Source organism: Pelodiscus sinensis, chromosome 3 (assembly GCF_052426305.1).
Source record: "Pelodiscus sinensis isolate ZL-2025 chromosome 3, ASM5242630v1, whole genome shotgun sequence".
Taxonomy (NCBI): domain Eukaryota; kingdom Metazoa; phylum Chordata; order Testudines; family Trionychidae; genus Pelodiscus; species Pelodiscus sinensis.
The window spans coordinates 62639212-62660224 of NC_143054.1; the positions used below are offsets into that span (position 1 = coordinate 62639212).

The window sequence follows — 21013 nt, forward strand, 5'->3', positions numbered from 1 at the left end:
TGTAAAAATGTATAATAATATTTTAAAATATAATTTATTTGAATGTAAGTTATTGGTAATAAAATATTGAAATATTTTACAAAAGTTATAGTACTTTTGTCTTTATCTTTTCTAGTATGATTGGTTTTACTTTTCAGGGAGAAAAGCTATAAATTTGAATTTCTTAAAACAGCTAAATTTAATATAATGAATCCTGTTCTTATACACATTTTATATACTAGGGTTCTAGCTTCTATTATTTGTAGTCCATAACTGACACATTCCCAAGCTTCAGTTTTAAAATAAGTTGCCTGATCATTCCTTCCTTCACTCCAGCTTTATGATGATGTGACTGTCTTTATTTCACCCATGTAAAAATAATTCAACTGTGTTGAAAAACAGTACTGTGGCTACATAATGAAAATTTTATTTATCGCTCAAGTGGAGCATATCAAGTAATTAATCTGGAGTAAATATTCTTTGATCATACACTCACTGATGAGATGAAGTTACATGAATATATATATATATATATATATATATAGAGAGAGAGAGAGAGAGAGAAATAGTTTTAAAAACAACATAGCTTTTTCAGAGTGAATATTAAGAACCAAATTCTGCTTTCAGTCACTCCCATGAAATGGGGGACAGAATTTAGGGTTGAATAATCAATCATGCTCACTTAGGGCAGTGTTTATTAAATTATGTTCCGTGGAACACTGGTGTTTCGTGAACAACTCACAGGTGTGCTGCGACCTCTTCTTTGTTTTTGTTACTTCTTTGTTTTTGTCTTTTTTTTGTCTGACTTTTTTTTGAAGAAAATTTTCATAGGTGTTCTAAATAAAAAAAATTGTTTGGTGTTCCATGGTCTCAAAAAATTTAAGAAACACTTATTTAGTGTATGCCTACACAGCAGCATTATTTTGGAATAACTGACATTATTTCAAAATAACAAAATAAATGCGCATCTACACAGCAAGCCATTATTTCAAAATAATTTTGAGATGGAGGATTTCTTACTCTGACTCCTTGTCAATTGTGGAAGAACTTTGTATGTGATAGTTTAGGGGTGGTGAGGCCTGCATTCTTTCCCCCCCTTTCCCTTTTCCCTATATCTGATGAGCCAGAAGCAAGTCTTTGGGAACATACGCCACTTAAGATAAGCATTGTTGCCAGTATAGCAGGAACAAGTATAAGATAACGGTAAAGCACAAGAACTCATAAACAATTCTGTTTACCCTAACGTACTGATCACGTAAATAGGGCCAAAGAACAAGAAGATCCAGATCGAAAACTAATAGCTAAGCTCTACATCAGCACTAATGAGTAATCCCTGGAAATTTCCAAACTGCCAAACAAGGCAGGAAAACTATATTTAAGGCTGCCTCAGAGCCTAGCAAATCATACTTCGCCGATGGGCTTTGGGTACCGGCACCTTGTAAACTGAAAAAACCTCCCACTTCGTCCGCAGCCTACCCGGGGTCCCAGGCTTGCAGGAAGGGATGTAAGATATGCCGCTTCTTTGTTATATTGTTCTTCCATTTATGAGGCACAGCTGTTAGCTGTCAAGAAATAAAACTACTTATATTTGACAGATACCTGTGTGGCATCCTTTGTACTTTGGAAACCCAGTGTCGGACCTGAGACTTACTCTTGCCGACTACACTCCTGGAACCCTCATTTTACAAGGAGTAAGGGAAGTCGAAGGAAGAGTCTTCTTCCTTTGACTTCCTACTGTGTAGACAGTGCCAAAAGCTGAATTAAGCTATTGTGACTTCAGCTATGCAATTGATGTAGCTGAAGTTGCATATCTTAATTTGGCTTTTGCCCTGCTGTGTAGAGGTATCCTCTGATACCTGGTTTTATGTTGCTGGATATAGTATAAAAACAGTTGCTGATTGTGCATATAAACCCTACAACAGTAAGCTGTAAGAAGCAAAATTTAAATAACCACCGCTTTATTTACATCAAAATGGCCGCCGTGCTGTGCCAATCAGCTGTTTGGCGGCCCAGCAGGGCAGTCGGGACTCTCTGCGGTCGACAACGGAAGCCTTTGTCGACTGCTCCAGTAATTTCCTATGTCTAGTAAACTCATCTACATGGCTCCGTTAATGGAGCCATGTAGTCTAGACATACCCTTGCTGACTAAGGGAGTTCCATAGCTATAGCTACCAGTAGAATTTGGCCTGAGATACAGTAATACATGCATGCAAACCTGAAGGCAGCTGTAAATTAACATAATTTACAGCAGAATAATCATTGGTAGACCATGTGTGCCACCTACATCCATTATTAGTACTGTCCTCTGTCAGTGTTTCCCTTGAAATTTATTCACAGAGTAAGGTACAATACATTGAAATGATAGCAGAATCAGACACGTATTTAAAAAGTTTTTTTTATAACCGGTCTATTCTCTCTATTTCAAAATCTTCAAAACATAACCTGGCTGTGACTCCCTGAGTTGGCAAGAGAGCCTGAAACAATAAATATTAAATCTGAATTATCCCATTGATTTCAATAATATGCACCACATTTTAAGAAAGATGTGGGGAAATTGGAGAGAGTCCAGAGAAGAGCAACAAGAATGATTAAAGGTCTAGAGAACATGACCTCTGAAGGAAGATTGAAAGAATAGGGCTTGTTTAGTTTGGAAAAGGGAAGATTGAGAGGGGACATGATAGCCGTTTCAGGTATCTAAAAAGTTGTCACAAGGAGGAGGGAGAAAAATTGTTCTTTTTGGCCTTTGAGGATAGAACAAGAAGCAATGGGCTTAAACTGCAGCAGGGGAGGTTTAGGTTGGACATGAGGAAAAAGTTCCTAACTGTCAGGGTAGTTAAATACTGGAATAAATAGCCTTGGGAGGTTGTGGAATCTCCAGCTCTGGAGATATTTAAGAGGAGGTTAGAAAAATGTCTATCAGGGATGGTCTAAACAGTACTGGGTCCTGCCATGGGTCAGCAGACTAGACTCGATGACCTCTCGAGGTCCCTTCCAGTCCTAGTAGTCTATGATTCTAATTCAGATGTCAATTATAATACTTTAGACCTCAACATTAACACTTGTGCTGTTCATCTAAGCATGTAAGAAAGAAGAGGGAGTATTCTATACACAATGTAAACATCTAGATGTGCTAATGAAGATAATTATCAGTCCCCAAGATAGACCTGGTCCTGACTGGCTATCAAGACAAGTTCATCTGTCTTATCGGGATCAGTGAACACTGTTATGCCTGCTGTGTGCATTCTGTTTTTGATGGTTACTACATAGTGATTAAGAAGGATATTACTGTGTAAGGCTCTTTCATAAAGACCCCACAAACCTACGTCTACGTCTACGTCTACGTCTACACTGGCATGATCTTGCACAAGAACTCTTTTGCGGAAGAGTTCTTGTGCAAAAACTCTTCCAGAAGAGAGCGTGTACACTGGCATATGCCTTTGTGCAAGAGATGTGCTTTTGCACAAGAGCATCTGTGCCAGTGTAGATGCTCTCTTGCGCAAGAAAGCTCTAATGGCCATTTTAACCATAGGGCTTTCTTGCCCCAGAAATTCGTGTTGCCTGTCTACACTGGCCTCTTGCGCAAGAATAGGTGCACAAGAGGGCTTATTCCTGGGTGGGAGCTTCATAGTTCTTGCTCAAGAAGCACCAATTTCATACATTAGAACATCAGTGTTCTTGCGCAAGAACTCGTGGCCAGTGTAGACAGACCGCAAGTTTTGGCACAAAAGTGGCTGCTTTTGCGCAAGATCGCACCAATGTAGACACAGCCGTAGAGTGTAAGGCTACACCTGAGCCTGCATAAGGATGAGGGTAGATGCCTATTGAAAAAGTTTTGCTTGAGCTCTAGGAATGGGTGAAGCTGGGTGCCTATATTAAGAAGGCTACATGGAGATATACATATCTCATAGAACTGGAAGGGACCTTCATCAAGTCCAGTCCTGTCCTCGTGGAAGGACCAAGTACCATCCTGACAGATTTGCCCCTGATCCCTAAATGGCCCTTTCAAGGACTGACCTCACAACCACAGGTTTAGAACAATGCTCAAACCACTGAGTTCTCCCTACCTCCCGCCTGTAAAAGTCCCATACGTTCCCCATAAGTTCTAAGAATAGGTGAGAGTGCATGTCCCTTAAGTGTGTAAATGACAGAGAATTTTGTGCAGGTAACAGTAATACATGAAACCCCAAAATACACTTTGGAGACCATGTCCATAGTCCATTCCACTGACAGGTGAGAAGCACTATGATGTCCAACTGAAGTATTGGCCACATTTAGCCTGCAATGATTCTGAGGTCTATTTTTTAAGAATTGTGGCTGAGTCCGTGATATCCTGGCAAAACAGGTAACCGAAAAAGGTAACGTGAAGGAAGGTGCAGCAAGTCCAAGTATTTGGGTTGTTAACCCTCTGTTTCGCTGCGAGTCTTCTGCAATCAGGGGCTCTCTCCAAGAAGTTACTGAAGTCAAGCTGGAAGATTTTAGGCCACTAGAAGTGTCCGGGTGAGGCAGGCTTTCTCTCTTGGGCCCTGCACTACTCCTGAAAGGGGCCGGCATTTCCTTACAGCCCCTGGCATCAGCAAAGGGTCTGTGTCTGCTGCCTCTGTGCCAAGCACTGATTTGGCAGCTACCATTGGCTGGGAACTGCAGCCAACAGGAGCTGCAGTGCAGCACCCTAGGCTCAGGAAGGGCAGAGCTGGACCTCCCTGGCTCCTCCCCGCCACAGCCGCTCAGCCAGGGCGAGGCAGGCAGCACAGCCAAAGCGCGTGCGGTGCCACCTGTGACTGCTGGAGGAAGCACCCTCAGCTGCCGCCCGTGCCTCGCGCACGGCTCCCCCCCCCCCCACCCGGCTGTAGCCCAGCGCCCGCACCACAACCCCCCGCCCAATCCCGCGGGGGGGGGGGGGAGCTGGGTTTGTGTGATTAGCCACACAGCAACCCTGCTGCCGCTCCCGGCGTGGGGGACACGGCGCGTCCAGCCCAGGCATAAGGGGCGGTTGGGTGGGTCCAGCCCCAGCGCATCAGCAACGGCCACTAGAACCTGCGAGTTGCGCCCCAGGCGGCCGGGGAGGGCGAACGTCGGAGGGGGGCGCGTGACGCAGCGCTCAGGGGACGCAGCACAGGGGGGGGGGGGGAATCTCGCGGGGCGGCTCAGTCCCGCCCCCTCCGTGTGGCCGGCGGGGTTTGTGTCGCGCGATTCCAGCCCTACCTGAGGGCGGCGCGCTGCATTGGCGTTTCCCAGGCCCCGCCCCCTGCGCCTGCGCAATCCCCTCGCGGGCAGGCTGAGCCCGGAAGCGGCACAGGGGTGAGAGCGCCTGGCTGCCGCGGAGCCGGGCAGGATGCTGAACGTCCCTGCGCAGGCCTTCCCCGCGCCCGGCTCCCAGCAGCGGGCAGGCGCGGGAGGGCGCAGCAAGGTACGGGCCGGGGGGCCGGGGGGCCGGGGGGCGGCGCTTGTGCCTAGGAGCTGCCGTCCGCCGAGCTTGCGCGGTCGGGTGCGTTGTGCGGAGCCGGGGCAGTGCCCGCTCAGGCCATGTCTGCGGGCGGGGGGGCCGCAGGGAGTAGCCACGCGGCGCCGGAGCTGTGGGCAGGCGGCGCTGCTAACCCGGGCTGCCGCCCTGTCTCGCGTTGGAACCGGCTGCATTTTCACCCGCAGCCTCGCTCGGGGGCTCGGGCCCGTCTCGCCTGGCCACACGGCTCACTGGCGTGTGGTGAGGAAAGCCCGCGGGGTCCTTTCCGTGCTGTAGCGCAACGTTACTGGCCGGGGCGGGCGAGAAGAGCTCCAGAAGTGCCCGAAGGAAAGCGGGAGTGATGGGCGCATGATCAGTGAAAACCTCTGCTTCATGAAAGGCTGGACAGTTGGTCTATCGGACTCATTGCCACCAGGCACCAGCTGCATGAGTAGAGCAGGGTTGGCGTTTTATATATAATAAAGACAGTCCACAAGTACATTGTTGCATTTTTAATAATGGTATAAGGTTAAAGTGTGTTCCTCTTTATAGGAGGGTTAAAGAGGGGATCATTCAATAGTTGATTAACCTCATAGACTCATAGACTTATAGACTTTAAGGTCAGAAGGGACCATTATGATCATCTAGTCTGACCCCCTGCACAGTGCAGGCCACAGAATCTCACCCACCCCTCCTAGAATAATCCTCTCACCTATATCTCAGATATTGAAGCCTTCAAATACTTTGAAGACCAAGATGCAGAGAATCCTCCAGCTGTGATCTGTACCCCGCATCAATTCTTATTGGTTACTTGAGGGGTTCTCAAGCTTTGTGATACCGTGACCCCCTCCATAATCCCTTATAGTCTCTGGGGGCTCCAGCATCACTCCCAATGAGCCCCCTGCCATTCCGTGCTGCTGCCTCTATCAGGGGCAGTGTGGGGTGCCAGGTGGGAGCTGGTTCATGAGGGGAGCCAGTCTAAAACCCAGCTCTCTTCCACCCCCACTTCTCCGCCACAGACTGGCTGCTTGCTGCCCCATGCTGATGCCTCTGATACAGAGGTGGCATTGTAGGGTGGCAGCAGCCCATGTCTGGGGAAAGGGGCTGAGCTCTTGGATCCGGTGCGAGCTAGAACTGCACTGCTCTATTGGCCAGCCTGCTAAAAAAATTGGTGGGGGAGGAGGATTGTGAGTCTATTAGGGACATTAAATTTCAATTAATCAACTAATTGAGTACTTGATGCAGTTTCCATTGACTACTTGATGAGTTGATAAGGGGGCGCTCGCTATCCTGCTGTGCCACTCCCTTTGAAATAGACAAGAGTGGCCTGCGCCTCTTGTACATTTCAAAGGAAGAGGAGCAGGGGGACTGCTTAGGTCCCTGCTCCTGCACCTCTCCCTTTGAAATGTACACAAACCGCTGGTGACTCTTGTACATTTCAGAGGGAAACATGCAGCATTGGGGCCACAGTGTGCCTCTCTCTTTGAAATGTACAAGAGCTGCAGCAGCACTTGTACATTTCAGAGGGAGAGGCCTGCAGGGATCTTGTACATTTCAAAGAGAGGCGTAGCAGTAGGGATGCCTCTGTCTCCCCTGCGGAGACAGTGTTGAGGGGGGACTGGCTTTTAAGACAGCTCCCCCCAGCACCGGCTCATGCTCTTCCCTCCTCCCCCCTTTGCTCCCTTTCTCTGATAGGCATCAAGGTGTGGAGGAAGCAACATCCTGACTGGATTACTGTAATGTGCTTAATATGGGACTGCCTCTAAAAAGCCTTTGGAAACTTCAGCTGGCCCAGAATGTGGCTGCGTGAATTTTATCTAATACTTGTTATACGGGTCATGTTATGACAGTGCTCCGGCAGCTGCACTAGCTTCCAGTATGTTTCCGGGCACAATTTAAGGTCTTGGTTATGACCTATAAAGCCCTAAACGGGTTGAGTCTGGGGTATCTGAAGGACAGTCTTCTCCCATATGAACTTTCCCGGGGATTGAGGTCAGCTAGGGAGGTTCTGCACAATGTTCCCCCACTTATGGAGATAAGATTAACATCTACGCGGAGCATGGCCTTCTCTGCTTTTGCTCCCAGGCTGTGGATTTCTCTTCCTCAGGATATTTGCGTGGCGCCAACATCAGCTTTGTTTTGGCATCAGGCTAAAGCCACCCTGTTTACTTGTGCTTTTATTGGTGTTTGAGTATGTGTGTGTTCCTTCTCTTGAGATGCTTTTAGAGGTTTTATGTCCTTCTGGGGTCTTGTATTTTAAATTTGTATATATATTTATATTGTGTTTTAAAATTTGTTGTAAACCACCTTGAATATTTCAAATAGAGAGGCAGGCTAAAATATTTTAAACAAATAAATAAATAAAACTAATTGAGTGATTACTTGACTGTCGATAAGCTTCTGTTTATCGTGTAGTTGACTAATTGCTTACATCCCTATAGGTTAATGCGATAGACTATTACCTTTTGCTTATACACTATTACATCCCTAGCTCTTTATATGTCACGGCCTAAGGTAAGGAGGGCATGTGTGATTACTATTTTATAATTGCCCATTTCAAGGTACTTATGCAATCCTTTGAACCATCTCGGGTTGGAAACTGTCAGAGATCCAATAGAGGACTATAAAGATTGTAAATCTGGCAATTCTGGTGTTAACCATAACCCATATTTGTTAGTTTTCTTTATTAAATCCAAATTTGCATGTTGTGTTTCTCCATGTACTTGCTATAAAATGTTGGAGAAATATCCACCAGTAGATACTTATGTTATTAGATGGGTAAAGATTGAAAGGGCATGGAGAGTGGAGAATGCCACTTGCCTAGAGTGAGCAGGTAGCTGTCCCAAGTATTCTTGCTTTGATCCATGGGTTTCTTATGGCAGCAGAGAAAACAAACAGGATTACGTTTGCTTTATCCATATCCTCGTAGGTGTGAGAACTTGGTGTGAGGGCTGCTCCAGTACCAATAGGCTTTAGCTGGGACTGCATTCCTGCGTCACCAGCCCGGTGCCCAAGATCCCTATGCTGCTGCCCTCTTGGCTGCTGATTTTGGGCCTCTGTTTCTGGCTCTGGGCCTGTCCCCACAGCTTGGAATGGGAGAGCAGACTGGGGTAAGAGGCTGGCTTTCAGCATCCCCACTATTAAGTGTTCTTGTGCCACTGCACATACTTCTTGCAAAAACAAACACGGTAGTCCTTTGGATGTGCACTTTTCCAATAAAAGGTATTACCTTACCCACGTTGTCTCACTTTTCCTTTAACATTTGAAAATGTTAGCATACATTTTACTTTTTAGGTTCCTTTAAAACCAGGCAGAAGTCTTATGGACTGGATTCGACTAACTAAAAGTGGAAAAGATTTAACGGGATTGAAAGGAAGATTAATTGAAGTGAGTGAAGAGGAGCTTGCAAAACACAATAAAAAAGATGATTGCTGGATATGTATAAGAGGTGGGTTATTCACACAAAAATGCACATGCATAATTTGTGCTTGTTCGTGCACAAATTACAAGGATACCCATTTACTTCATTCTCTCTTTGCCCACCAACTCCCAATTCCATTAGATTTTTCTGCAACAGATGACATTAAAAAGGGGCCTCCAAAATGAGAACTGCACTGTTGGTAAATTCCCGTGTTCTCAATTGTGACTTTGAAATTTTGAACCATGTAAATTGCTTCTTACAGAGCTGATGGCTGTTGCACAGCTAAGGTCAGAAGAGATGTGAAGCTTGAACTAGGGATGTTAAAATGTGTTTATTTTTGTAAACGTGTACCCTCTAAAAACTTTTAGTGGATACATGTTTACATGCAGGGAGGAGTGGGTGGCTTTTAAGAGGCTGCAGGGAGGAAAGCAAAGAGGCAGCTCCACACAAGCCAGTGTTTTAAGCTTCTCCCCACCCATTTTGCTGCTGCCTCTGTGGGAGGCAGCAGTAGGGGTGGGGGGAGAAAGTGGCTTGAGCTCCCTGTGCAATACTGGCTCCCTTTTCCCACCTGTCAGCCCATGCTGCTGCCTCTGGAATGCAGCAGTGGGTGTATGTGGGGGAAGCTGGTGACTCCGTGGAAGCCAGTATGCACTGGGAGCCTCCTCTGTGGGTGGCAGCTGTGGGGGAAGCGTTTATGTGAGAGCTGGCTCCCCATGTGCACCGGCTCCCACTGATACAGAGGCAGCGGGGGTAGGACTGTGTGTAATGGAGAGGGTTAACTGATGAGCCCAAGCTCATCGGTTATCCATGTACTCGAATACAGTAGTACTACCTTGAACAGTAGTATTAGAATGCTTTGTGCACAACTACTTATATATTTGAGAGTGTTTCTGTCTATTCAAGAACTCCTTCTAAATGGTAAATTTGGTATACAGCTTCCTCTTATCATAACCTAAAGCAAGGTCAGGATTTGGTTGTGCCAGGAAAATGGGATGTGCCTGGAATGGGATTGTTTTGGTGTTTTTTTTAAGAAACATACAGAAGAGAGACAGAATCACCAGGCAGGTGAAAGGGACTGGTGTTACACTTGAAAGAATTACCCTGGATCTTTTTCAGGGTGATAAGGTAAAACACCACATTCATTGGTAATGTAACATCATTCTGGGATATGCACATAGTCTATTATACCCACGTATTTAAACATACTCACACACGCATCCTGTCTGGTTGTTTATAGTTACCAGTCTTTTGGTCACATTAACTCACTGACCGGGAGTGTTAATTGCAAGGGGAAGAGGAGTAGGTCTTCTTTCGGTCCAGGCTGATGCTCCAAGCTTGACAAGACCCAAGTTTCATGCAAGACACCCCATCCTTTATCGGACTCTTGTTCATTCACGTCTATACATTTTGCTCTGTCAGTTCTTAATCAGTCACCATCAGTTCATGTAACATCTGTTTATCTGGAAGTTGTTTTTCATTGCCATCTGATATCAGGATGTTGCTGCATCTTTCCTGGTATTGATTTAAGGCTGCTTTATCTGTCTTGGTTAAGGAGTTCTTGCTCTTAACTTCAAGAACTATCTGTCAGTCCTGCACCAGTCTCCTTTTACCAATGGCCTGTTTGATAGTGTCTTGGAACCTCTGAGTCCAGCCCTTCCTTTGGCCATCTGGATGCTGAGGTAGCGTTCAAGTCTTTATCTCTCTTTAAACACTCATGCTATGTCTACATTGCACTTTCTTGTGCAAGAAGATATGCAAATTAGGCACGGTGATGAATATAAGCGACAGAACAGCTCTTGTGCAAAAGCGGCACCTCATTTGCATATTTTCTCGCACAAGAGAGCGCAATGTAGACGTCGTCTCATAGTCCTCATTCATTCACTCCCCTACAGAAATACATAATTATTTCACATAGGCAAGAGGTATAATTGCCTAAGGCATACAACCTAATTCTACTTCTGTTAGTACAAACTTTTAATATTTTATCATATTTTCTTTGTAACACAACCTGTATTTTAATTATTCCTAAGAGCCACAGTGTGATCATGCTGAATCACAAGGATCCTTCTGATCTCTTTCTGCCTTGACATCAGATACAGACATGAGCAGTCTGCCTGATGTATCTGTATCTAAAAGTCTGTTCCTCTCCGCTAACCAAGGGGGGGAGCTTACAAAGTTAGTTTGCTTAGCATTTATTTTCACATTAACTATTACGCTACCTCTGTTTATTCTGTCATTAAGCTACATTACACAAGACATTATTGCATGATAAAATTCTGTTGTCTAAACTGGCTGGGGGTGCACCCCCACCACCTGGGACAGCTCCAACTCTGAGACTCCCATCCCCCCCAGGCATCCTTTAGGGAGGGGGAGCTGAAGTGACTCCCCTCCTCTGATTCATACGGGGACATTGCTGGCTGTTTCGCTTCATTAGGGAGAGAGGGGAAAGTGCACAGTTTGCTGTATTCCTCACTCTCGCTGTGGAGCACAGAAGAACCTGAATCTGCCCCAGGCAGGAAATATACACTTCTTTCCCCCCCCCCCCCCCCCCCCCGCTGTGCCCATTTGAAGGGTAGTGGTTTACTTCTCATAAAACCAAAAAGAAAAGAGACAATCAAGTAGTCTTCAAAACTCACATAACTGAGCAAATGTTGACAAAGGGCTTAGTGCAGGTTATGGGAGTGCATGGGCTTAGGGCAGGTATGCAGAGAGCCATCTCTGCCTGCTGGCCCCAGCATAGAGCTACCACAGCAGCTCTGTGCTGGGCCAGCGGGGGCTGTGCCTACCCTCCAGCTGTGGCAGCTCTGTGCAGGGGCCGTAGGACGGAGTGCCTCACCCTCCTGGCCATGGCAGCTCTGTGCTGGGGTTTGAAGAGGGAGCGCCTCACCTGTCCCCCTATGGTACCCTGCTGCTCCATGCTGGGGCCAGAGGAAGGGTTGCCTTCCGCCTCCTCCCCCATCCGTGGCACCCAAAACCAGAGCTGCCTCACAACTGCTGCTACTCTGGGACAGGTTGTCCTTATGTGGCCCCATTCAGCCTAACCTAGACTTATCCCAGCTGGGGGATATCTCTCCCCCCCCCCCTCCTCCTCAGGTGAGCCTGCTGGAGCAGCAGTAACTATAGCAAGGTGCTTCTCACCTGGCCCCAAGCTACTGTGGTGGGAGATGACTAGGATAGTCCTCTCTCTCCCCCGGTGTAGCCTGCATACTGAGCTCTTCATCCCCATCCCCACTCCAGAGCAATGATCCATTTTATTTTGCAAAAAACAAAAATTGTGTTAAGGACCCAGGCAATGCTGGATAAATCTTCTAGTGAAAATATAAAGTAGGGGTGTTGGAAATCAGTTATATTAATAATCGTGGTTACTTAGTGCTCCCTCAGGGGGCAGGGCTGGCAGCCAATGTGCTCCCATTCCCAGGAAGCCCCCTGCCACCTCACACTGCTGCCTCTGTAGCAGAGGCAATATCATGGGTGGTAGGGGGAGCTGGTTTAGAAACAGGCTGTAGCAGAGGAAGCAGTGCTGGGCGGCAGCATCCCCCATCTGCGAGGGTCCTGAACTCCCTGCAGACAGAGACTGCTTCATGGGATGCTGGGCTTGCCGCAGACAGAATTTGCTCCCTGGGATGATGGCACAGCCTATCTCTTCAGGGAGCTTGGGCCAGAGCACCACCGTGGGGCAGCAGGTGGAAGCCTGTTTTTACACTGGCTCCCCTCATGGATTGGCTTCCGCCTGCTGCCTCTCACTGCTGCCTCTCTAGCAGAAGCCACAGCGCGAGGTGGCTGGCGGCTCCTCTTAGTGCTCTTCATTTAAAAGTCAGACGGGCTGGCTGGGACTGAGCCAGCCTGTCAGGAGTTTATCAGTTAACCGGATAGCCATTATCCCTAATATAAAGCCTTTCACGCTCTTGACGGAATATGGTCAGATATTTCCTTGCTATAATTTTTTAGTGAGATTTAGCATATGGTTGCAGGGAGAAGTGGAACCATGTTCCTTCTGAGGTCAGCTGATCCCTTGCATGTTGGAGTGTTTGGAACTGTTTTGACATACCTCACTTGATGGGTGTTTTGTATTTTACACTCACTTCCCTAGTCTAGAACACTCACACCTGAGTATTTTAGTCCTGTCATATTTATATTAGTTGAAAAGCTTCAGGGGGTAGCCGAGTTAGTCTGTACAGGATAAACGTAAACAACAAATAGTCTGGTAGCACTTTAAAGGCTAACAAAACACTTCTGAAGACAAAAGCTCATGATACCATCTACATGTTTTGTTAGTCTTCAAAGTGCTATCAGACTATTTTTTTTTTAAGTTTATCCTGTACAGACTAACAAAACATGTAGATGGTATCATGAGCTTTCATCTTCAGAAGTGTTTTGTTAGTCTTTAAAGTGCTACCAGACTATTTGTTGTTTTTTAAGTTTATATTAGTTGAGAAATTAGTTGAGAATAGCATATTGAGCATGTAAGTTTGTATTTCTCTTCTTAACACTCCCTCCCGCAGTGGCATTGGATAATTTTGCAGACCAGGTAAGTAATACTTTATAGACCTCAGTCTTCATAAACTTGTCTGTTTAAGGTGGGACAGCAGTGTCTTTATAATAATGGCCCCTTACTTTCTGGACTAGAAGAGATTGGAATTGTCCTGAGGTAAAGTACTAATTCCTTGAGAAAAGGGGGGGAAAGTGCCATGTCACAATAGCAAATTAGTTGACTCTTTTAAATAGTGGTTTTGATGTACACTGAATGGAGAACATGCCATTCAGAAGTTGGTTTGGAACAAAATACAACATTTACTGCCACGCACTTGTGTGATGTTATTGAATTCTAATGTGAGCATGCAAAATGTTGCAATCACTGTTATATGTTTGCACCAAATATTGTACAAAGTGGGCCAAGTGAGGTGTCTATCGAAAGCTTAGGATTTGCTGATTCTCTTTATGCTATTTTTATGCGTGTGTCATTTTTGCATTTGAAGTTATGAGAATTGGCTCTATACTTGTATTTCAGATGTTTGCTTCTGGTATATTATCAACAGGCTTTGCCCACATATTGTAAAAGGTTGCTAGTCAAGTCATTATCAGCACTTTCCTGACAATGCACCTCAAGTGGTTCCAATCCACATTTGACAAACTTTGTTTTGAAGGGTGTAAAAATACGGTTAATTTACTAATCAAGTAGTTGATAAAATTTTTATTGACTACTTGATTAGTCGACAGGGGAAAGCAGCCTGGCTCAGTTCTGGCCACAGTGTGGCTCTGCAGTTTAAGTGTACTAAGAACCAGGCCAAACCTCTTTTGGTACATTTAAACTGCAGAGCTGCACCAGGGATACGTCCTGGACACGGCGCAAGCTGGAAATGAGCAGGGTTGCCTGCCGGGGCCAGAATAGCCTCTGCCTGCAACCACCCCAGCCATGAAGGGTAGGGGGCTGCTGCTGGAGCAGCCTCTGTCTGTGGCTGGTCCGGGACGCCATGGCACAGGGATTCTGCTGGAGCAGCCTCTGTCTGTGGTTGGCCCAGACCTGCCGCAGGTAGAGGCTACTTTGTGGCAGCTTCCCCTGGCACCTTCCCGCGCTGCTTCCTCTACTCCCATGCTGCTGCTTCTGGTAGAGACAGCAGCGCGGGGGTGGGAGGTAGGTGGCACCATGGAGATTGATACAAAGGCAGCAACCGAGGGGCAGGGAAATGCGAGTAGTTGACTTAATCAATAATCCCAGGCTTATCGCTTAGTTGACTACTCGCATACATCCCTACTACAGACGAGCATGTAAGCAATGGCTGCTGCCAAAAAAAGGACTGAGTCATGTATGAACAGGTGGCTTGCTCATGTGACAAACTCCATTTTGGGAGTTACTTTCACACAGTGAGAACAATAGAATTCCGCCAACATGGGAAAGGTTATAAAAAGGGCCCTAGAGGTTCCTCCATATTTTTATTCTCGCTCATCACTTCTACAGCATCTTTCAATAGACACCCCACTTAGCCCATTTTGTACAAGATTTGGTGCAAACATGTAACAGTGGTTGCAACAATGTTTTGTATGTTCATGTGAGAATTCAATAACCTCACAACTTGATCTAGGACGTACTTGCAAAAGCACAGTGGTAGACTAGTTAAAAGGAAACTTGATTACTATGGTATCTCTTGCATCTCATTCTTCTTCCAGAAAGAGTATCATCTTCCTGTAGAATAGTGATAGAAATGTAGCCGTGTTAGTCTGGGGTAGCTGAAGCAAAATGCAGGACAATGTAGCACTTTAAAGACTAACAAGATGGTTTATTAGATGATGAGCTTTCGTGGGTTAGACCCACTTCCTCAGATCAAATAGTGGAAGAAAATAGTCACAACCATATATACCAAAGGATACAATTAAAAAAAATGAACACATATGAAAAGGACAAATCACATTTCAGAACAGGAGGGGGATGCGGGGGAGGGGGGAGGAAGGAAGGTAAGTGTCTGTGAATTGATGATATTAGAGGTAGGGAGAGTGGGATGTCTGTGAGCTAATGGTATTAGAAGTGATAATTGGGGAAGCTATCTTGGTAATGGGTAAGATAGTTTGAGTATTTATTCATTCCTTCCCGGAGAGTGTCGAATTTTAATATGAATGACAGTTCAGAGGATTCCCTTTCAAGTGCAGATGTAAAAGGTCTTTGTAGCAGAATGCAGGTGGTTAAGTCATTGAGAGAGTGCCCTTTCTGGTTAAAATGGCAAGAAATTGTTTTTCCTTTGTGATCTTGTCTGATATCTGTTTTGTGGGCATTAATCCTTTGGCGAAGTGTCTGAGATGTTTGTCCAATGTACATAGCAGACGGACACTTTCGGCACATAATAGCATAAATTATATTTCTGGATGCGCAGGAATATGTGTTCTTGATCTTATAACTCACTTGGTTAGGTCCAATAATGGTATCAGCAGAATGAATATGTGGGCAAAGCTGGCAACGGGGTTTGTTGCAAGGGAAGGTACCAGGGTTGGTATTAGTGTGGTATGTCCTGTGGTTGTTGGTAAGAATCATCTTGAGGTTAGGTGGTTGTCTATAGGAGACTATGGGTCTGTCTCCCAGAGCCTCTTGGAGTATGGTATCCTGTTCCAGTATAGGCTGTAGTTTATTGATAATGTGTTGGACAGGTTTAAGTTGGGGGTGGTAGGTGATGACAAGTGGTGTTCTATTGTTGGTTTTCTTGGGTCTGTCTTGAAGTAGATGGTTTCTAGGTATTCGTCTGGCTCTTTCAATTTGCTTTTTTATTTCTCTGGGTGGGCAGTTGAGATTTATAAATGCTTGGTAGAGATCCTGAAGCTTCTGGTCTCTGTCAGTGGGATTAGAGCAGATGCGGTTGTATCGAAGGGCTTGGCTATAGACGATGGATCGTGTGGTGTATTCTGGATGGGAGCTGGAAGCATCCCCCTCCTGTTCTGAAATGTGATTTGTCCTTTTCATATGTGTTCATTTTTTTAATTGTATCCTTTGGTATATATGGTTGTGACTACTTTCTTCCACTATTTGATCTGAGGAAGTGGGTCTGGCCCACGAAAGCTCATCATCTAATAAACCATCTTGTTAGTCTTTAAAGTGCTACATTGTCCTGCATTTTGCTTCATCTTCCTGTAGTCAGTCCAAAGCACAACTGCAAAATCTTTCTTTCCAGCTACTCTGAGCGTTTCTCTACATTCTGGCTTTGCCTCTCCAAAATATCCTTTCGAGTTCTCATTTTTACAGAACTCGATTACACTGCTTCTTTATTCGCCTTAACCATAATTGCCTCCTTCAATTCCACCTATTCTTTATGCTCAAAAGGTTTTTTTAAAAAAAATAAAGCATTTCTCTTAATTTTTCAGACTTCTTTGTTGCCGCTCCTGGTTTCAGCTGGGGAGATAAACTAAGGCTCAGTGCATTAGCCACGGTGGGAGGTGGGAGGAAAGTGTGAGTGCTGGGACTGAAATCAGCATCCCATCTTCCATAACTCAAACCCTGAGCATTGGTGCTGAACCTGGGAATGGAGCTGTAGGGCTGAAGCTGGGAGCCCTTGGCCTTCCAAGAGTCAGAAGCCCTTCCCTCTCCCCATCCAGCAACACCCGTGGTCCGGTAGAATCCCGGATTAGGGAGGTGCAACCTGTACTAACACTGTATGTCTCCTACAGTTATTTTGAGTTTTTCATGCTTGGTCATTTGGGGCCTAATCAAAGCCCATTGAAGTCAATGGGAATCTTTTGCTTTCATTCTGTAGGCCTTGGATTAGACTTATGTGCATAAGAAGGGACCATACCAAACATAAGTGATGGCAGAAAATAGAATGAAGAATATTTTGATAGGACACCAAAATGGAGGCCTGGAAAGAGCAGAGGGAGTGGGATGAAGATATGATTACAGATGGAGGCTATGGCAAAATGTGAAGGGCTTTGAGAGGGCAGAAAAAGCACAGACTTGATACTGAAGAAGAAGAATGCTAAATAGATTTGGGGAAGGAGTGTGTGTTGGGGATCAGGGCAAGGTATCAGTGGGGGAGGGAAGTTGAGAAACTTGGTTATGACAGTACTGGAATAGTCAGAGCAGATGGATTGTGAAGAAAGGCAGACATGACTGATATAAAATGCAGGACAATGTAGCACTTTAAAGACTAACAAGATGGTTTATTAGATGATGAGCTTTCGTGGGCCAGACCCACTTCCTCAGATCAAATAGTGGAAGAAAGTAGTCACAACCATATATACCAAAGGATACAATTAAAAAAATGAACAAATATGAAAAGGACAAATCGCATTGCAGAACAGAAGGGGGATGCGGGGAGGTGGGAAGGGGGAGGAAGGAAGGTAAGTGTCTGTGAATTGCTGATATTAAAGGTAGGGAGAGTGGGATGTTTGTGAGTTAATGGTATTACAGGTGATAATTGGGGAAACTGTCTTGGTAATGGGTGAGAAAGTTCAAAGTCTTGTTAAGTCCTTGTTGGCAAGTGTCGAATTTTAACATGAATGACAGTTCAGAGGATTCCCTTTCAAGTGCAGATGTAAAAGGTCTTTGTAGCAGAATGCAGGTGGCTAAGTCATTTAGAGAGTGTCCTTTCTGGTTAAAGTGGCAAGAAACTGTTTTCTCTTTGTGATCTTGTCTGATATCTGTTTTGTGGGCATTAATCCTTTGGCGAAGTGTCTGAGATGTTTGTCCAATGTACATAGCAGACGGACACTTTCGGCACATGATAGCATAGATTATATTTCTGGATGCGCAGGAATATGTGTTCTTGATCTTATAACTCACTTGGTTAGGTCCAATAATGGTATCAGCAGAATGAATATGTGGACAAAGCTGGCAACGGGGTTTGTTGCAAGGGAAGGTACCAGGGTTGGTATTAGTGTGGTATGTCCTGTGGTGGTTGGTAAGAATCATCTTGAGGTTAGGTGGTTGTCTATAGGAGACTATGGGTCTGTCTCCCAGAGCCTCTTTGAGTATGGTATCCTGTTCCAATATAGGCTGTAGTTTATTGATAATGTGTTGGACAGGTTTAAGTTGGGGGTTGTAGGTGATGACAAGTGGTGTTCTATTGTTGGTTTTCTTGGGTCTGTCTTGAAGTAGATGGTTTCTAGGTATTCGTCTGGCTCTTTCAATTTGCTTTTTTATTTCTCTGGGTGGGTAGTTGAGATTTATAAATGCTTGGTAGAGATCCTGAAGCTTCTGGTCTCTGTCAGTGGGGTTAGAGCAGATGCGGTTGTATCGAAGGGCTTGGCTATAGACGATGGATCGTGTGGTGTGTTCTGGATGGGAGCTGGATGCATGTAGGTAACTGTATGAGTCGGTGGGTTTTCTGTAGAGAGTGGTGTCTAATTTTCCATTGTTGATTTGTACGGTGGTGTCCAGGAAGTGGATCTCTCGTTTAGAATGGTCCAGGCTGAGGTTGATGGTGGGGTGTAGGTTGTTGAAATCTCTGTGGAATATCTCCAGTGTTTCTTGGCCATGTGTCCAGATCATAAAGATGTCATCGATGTACCGTAGGTAGAGGAGGGGTGAAAGGGGACGGGAGTTGAGGAAACGTTGTTCTAGGTCAGCCATAAAGATGTTAGCATACTGTGGGGCCATGCGTGTACCCATGGCTGTGCCGCTGATCTGGAGGTATAAGTTGTTCTCAAACTGGAAATAATTGTGGGTGAGAACAGAGTTACATAGGTCTGCTATCAGGTTGGCAGTAGTGTCCTCTGGGATAGTGTTTCTAATTGCTTGTAATCCGTCTTCATGTGGGATGTTGGTATATAGAGCTTCTACATCCATGGTGGCAAGGATGGTATTATTGGGGAGGTTATCGATGTTTTGTAGTTTCCTTAGGAAGTCAGTAGTGTCTCGGATATAGCTGGGGGTATTGGTTACGAAGGGTTTGAGAAGAGTGTCTACATAGCTGGATAGACCAGTAGTGAGCGTGCCAATACCAGAGATGATGGGACGTCCGGGGTGCCCAGGTTTATGGATCTTGGGAAGTAGATAGAACAATCCTGGTCGGGGGTCAGAAGGTGATTCTGTGAGGATTTGTTCCCGAGTAGCTGTGGGGAGGCTTTTAAGGAGACAGTGTAGTTTCTTTTGGTAGTCCAAGGTGGGGTCAGAGGGGAGAGGTTTGTAAAATGTGGTGTTCGAGAGTTGTCTGGTTGCCTCCTGGTTATAGTCGGCCTTATTCATAATGACCACAGAACACTTGCCAACAAGGACTTAACAAGACTTTGAACTTTCTCACCCATTACCAAGACAGTTTCCCCAATTATCACCTGTAATACCATTAACTCACAAACATCCCACTCTCCCTACCTTTAATATCAGCAATTCACAGACACTTACCTTCCTTCCTCCCCCTTCCCACCCCCCCGCATCCCTCTTCTGTTCTGCAATGCGATTTGTCCTTTTCATATTTGTTCATTTTTTTAATTGTATCCTTTGGTATATATGGTTGTGACTACTTTCTTCCACTATTTGATCTGAGGAAGTGGGTCTGGCCCACGAAAGCTCATCATCTAATAAACCATCTTGTTAGTCTTTAAAGTGCTACATTGTCCTGCATTTTGCTTCAACTACCCTAGACTAACACGGCTACATTTCTATCATTATGACTGATATAGATTGAGATGCAAGTTGGACATGCATTTGCAGAGTCTGGTAGAAGACAGATAAGAGATTGAATGAGGGTAGTCAAACTGGAGGTTGTCATAATGCATGTAGCAGTAGCATTTAGCTCATAATAATGGTGCCCTAATAATCTGGGTTTTCACTAACAAAATAGTCTCCTCGTATGCAGTAATCACTTCTGCACACAAGATGGTGTAGTTAGCAAATTCAGCAGAAGAATAATCTTACAAACTAGGAAATGTCAAGGTGTATTTGCAGCATTTTCCTTTTTCATCCATACGTATCAGTTGTCTTAAGCTTTTTTATTGAATTTATAACTTTATCAGACTATGCATAGGCAGCATTCTGTTTTTCTTTATTTTATGCAAGAAGCATCTACAGTATGTAGACGTCTGACCTATTGCCACCAAAATTAGTAGTAAAAACTAAGGACATTGGATATAATTTAATTTAATAATCATGTAACAATACTAAATCTTAGCTGTTACACGATTATTTAATGGGCCCCGGGCGCAGGGCTTGCAGCAAGTGTGCTCCTGGGGAACCTCCTGCCACCCTGTACAGCTGCCTCTATATCAGAGGCAGCATCGCAGGGTGGCAAGCAGGAGTTGGTCTGCGAGGGGAGGCAGTTTGCATCCCACAGTGCAGCCTCTGTCAGCAGTGAGCCCAGGCCATTTCTCCTTGCTGCCTCTGTGGAAGGCAGCAAAGGAGGGGGCAGGCAGTTCTGCAGAGCCAGCACAAATGAAGAGCCAGCTTAAAAACTGGCTCCCAAGGCATATTGGCTCCTCCCTGCCTCACCCTGTCCCCCTTCTGATGGAGAGGTAGCAGAATAAAGAATTCACTTCTGTACTAAAGGGTCATTTTCAGATCAGTTAAACTTTCTCAAGCTGTAATCTTCAGGTGTAAATGTTGGAACTAAACTTGGGCTAAAGTGGTTCAGTTTTTGAGGACAAGGAGTAGAAAAAATGCTTGTTGGGAGGATCTGTATTTTAACAGCTCTGGTGTCTTAGCAGGGAGTGACTAGAATGTTGATAGGACCTAATTAGGGATGTAAGCGACTAGTCGACTATTC

The 21013-nt window shown here is 45.2% G+C and overlaps 1 protein-coding gene across 2 annotated transcripts in view; it reads left to right on the top strand.

Moving 5' to 3' along the window:
• The first annotated feature begins 5249 nt into the window (after positions 1–5249).
• The window catches only part of CYB5R4 (cytochrome b5 reductase 4), an 85908-nt gene continuing 70144 nt past the window's right edge, over positions 5250–21013 (top strand). For both annotated transcript variants that reach the window (XM_075923822.2, XM_075923823.2), the window contains exons 1-2: positions 5250–5386; positions 8714–8867. In XM_075923822.2, coding sequence (XP_075779937.1) covers positions 5312–5386; positions 8714–8867 — 229 coding nt within the window. In that variant the 5' untranslated portion in view covers positions 5250–5311. The remainder of the gene's footprint in view (positions 5387–8713; positions 8868–21013) is intronic.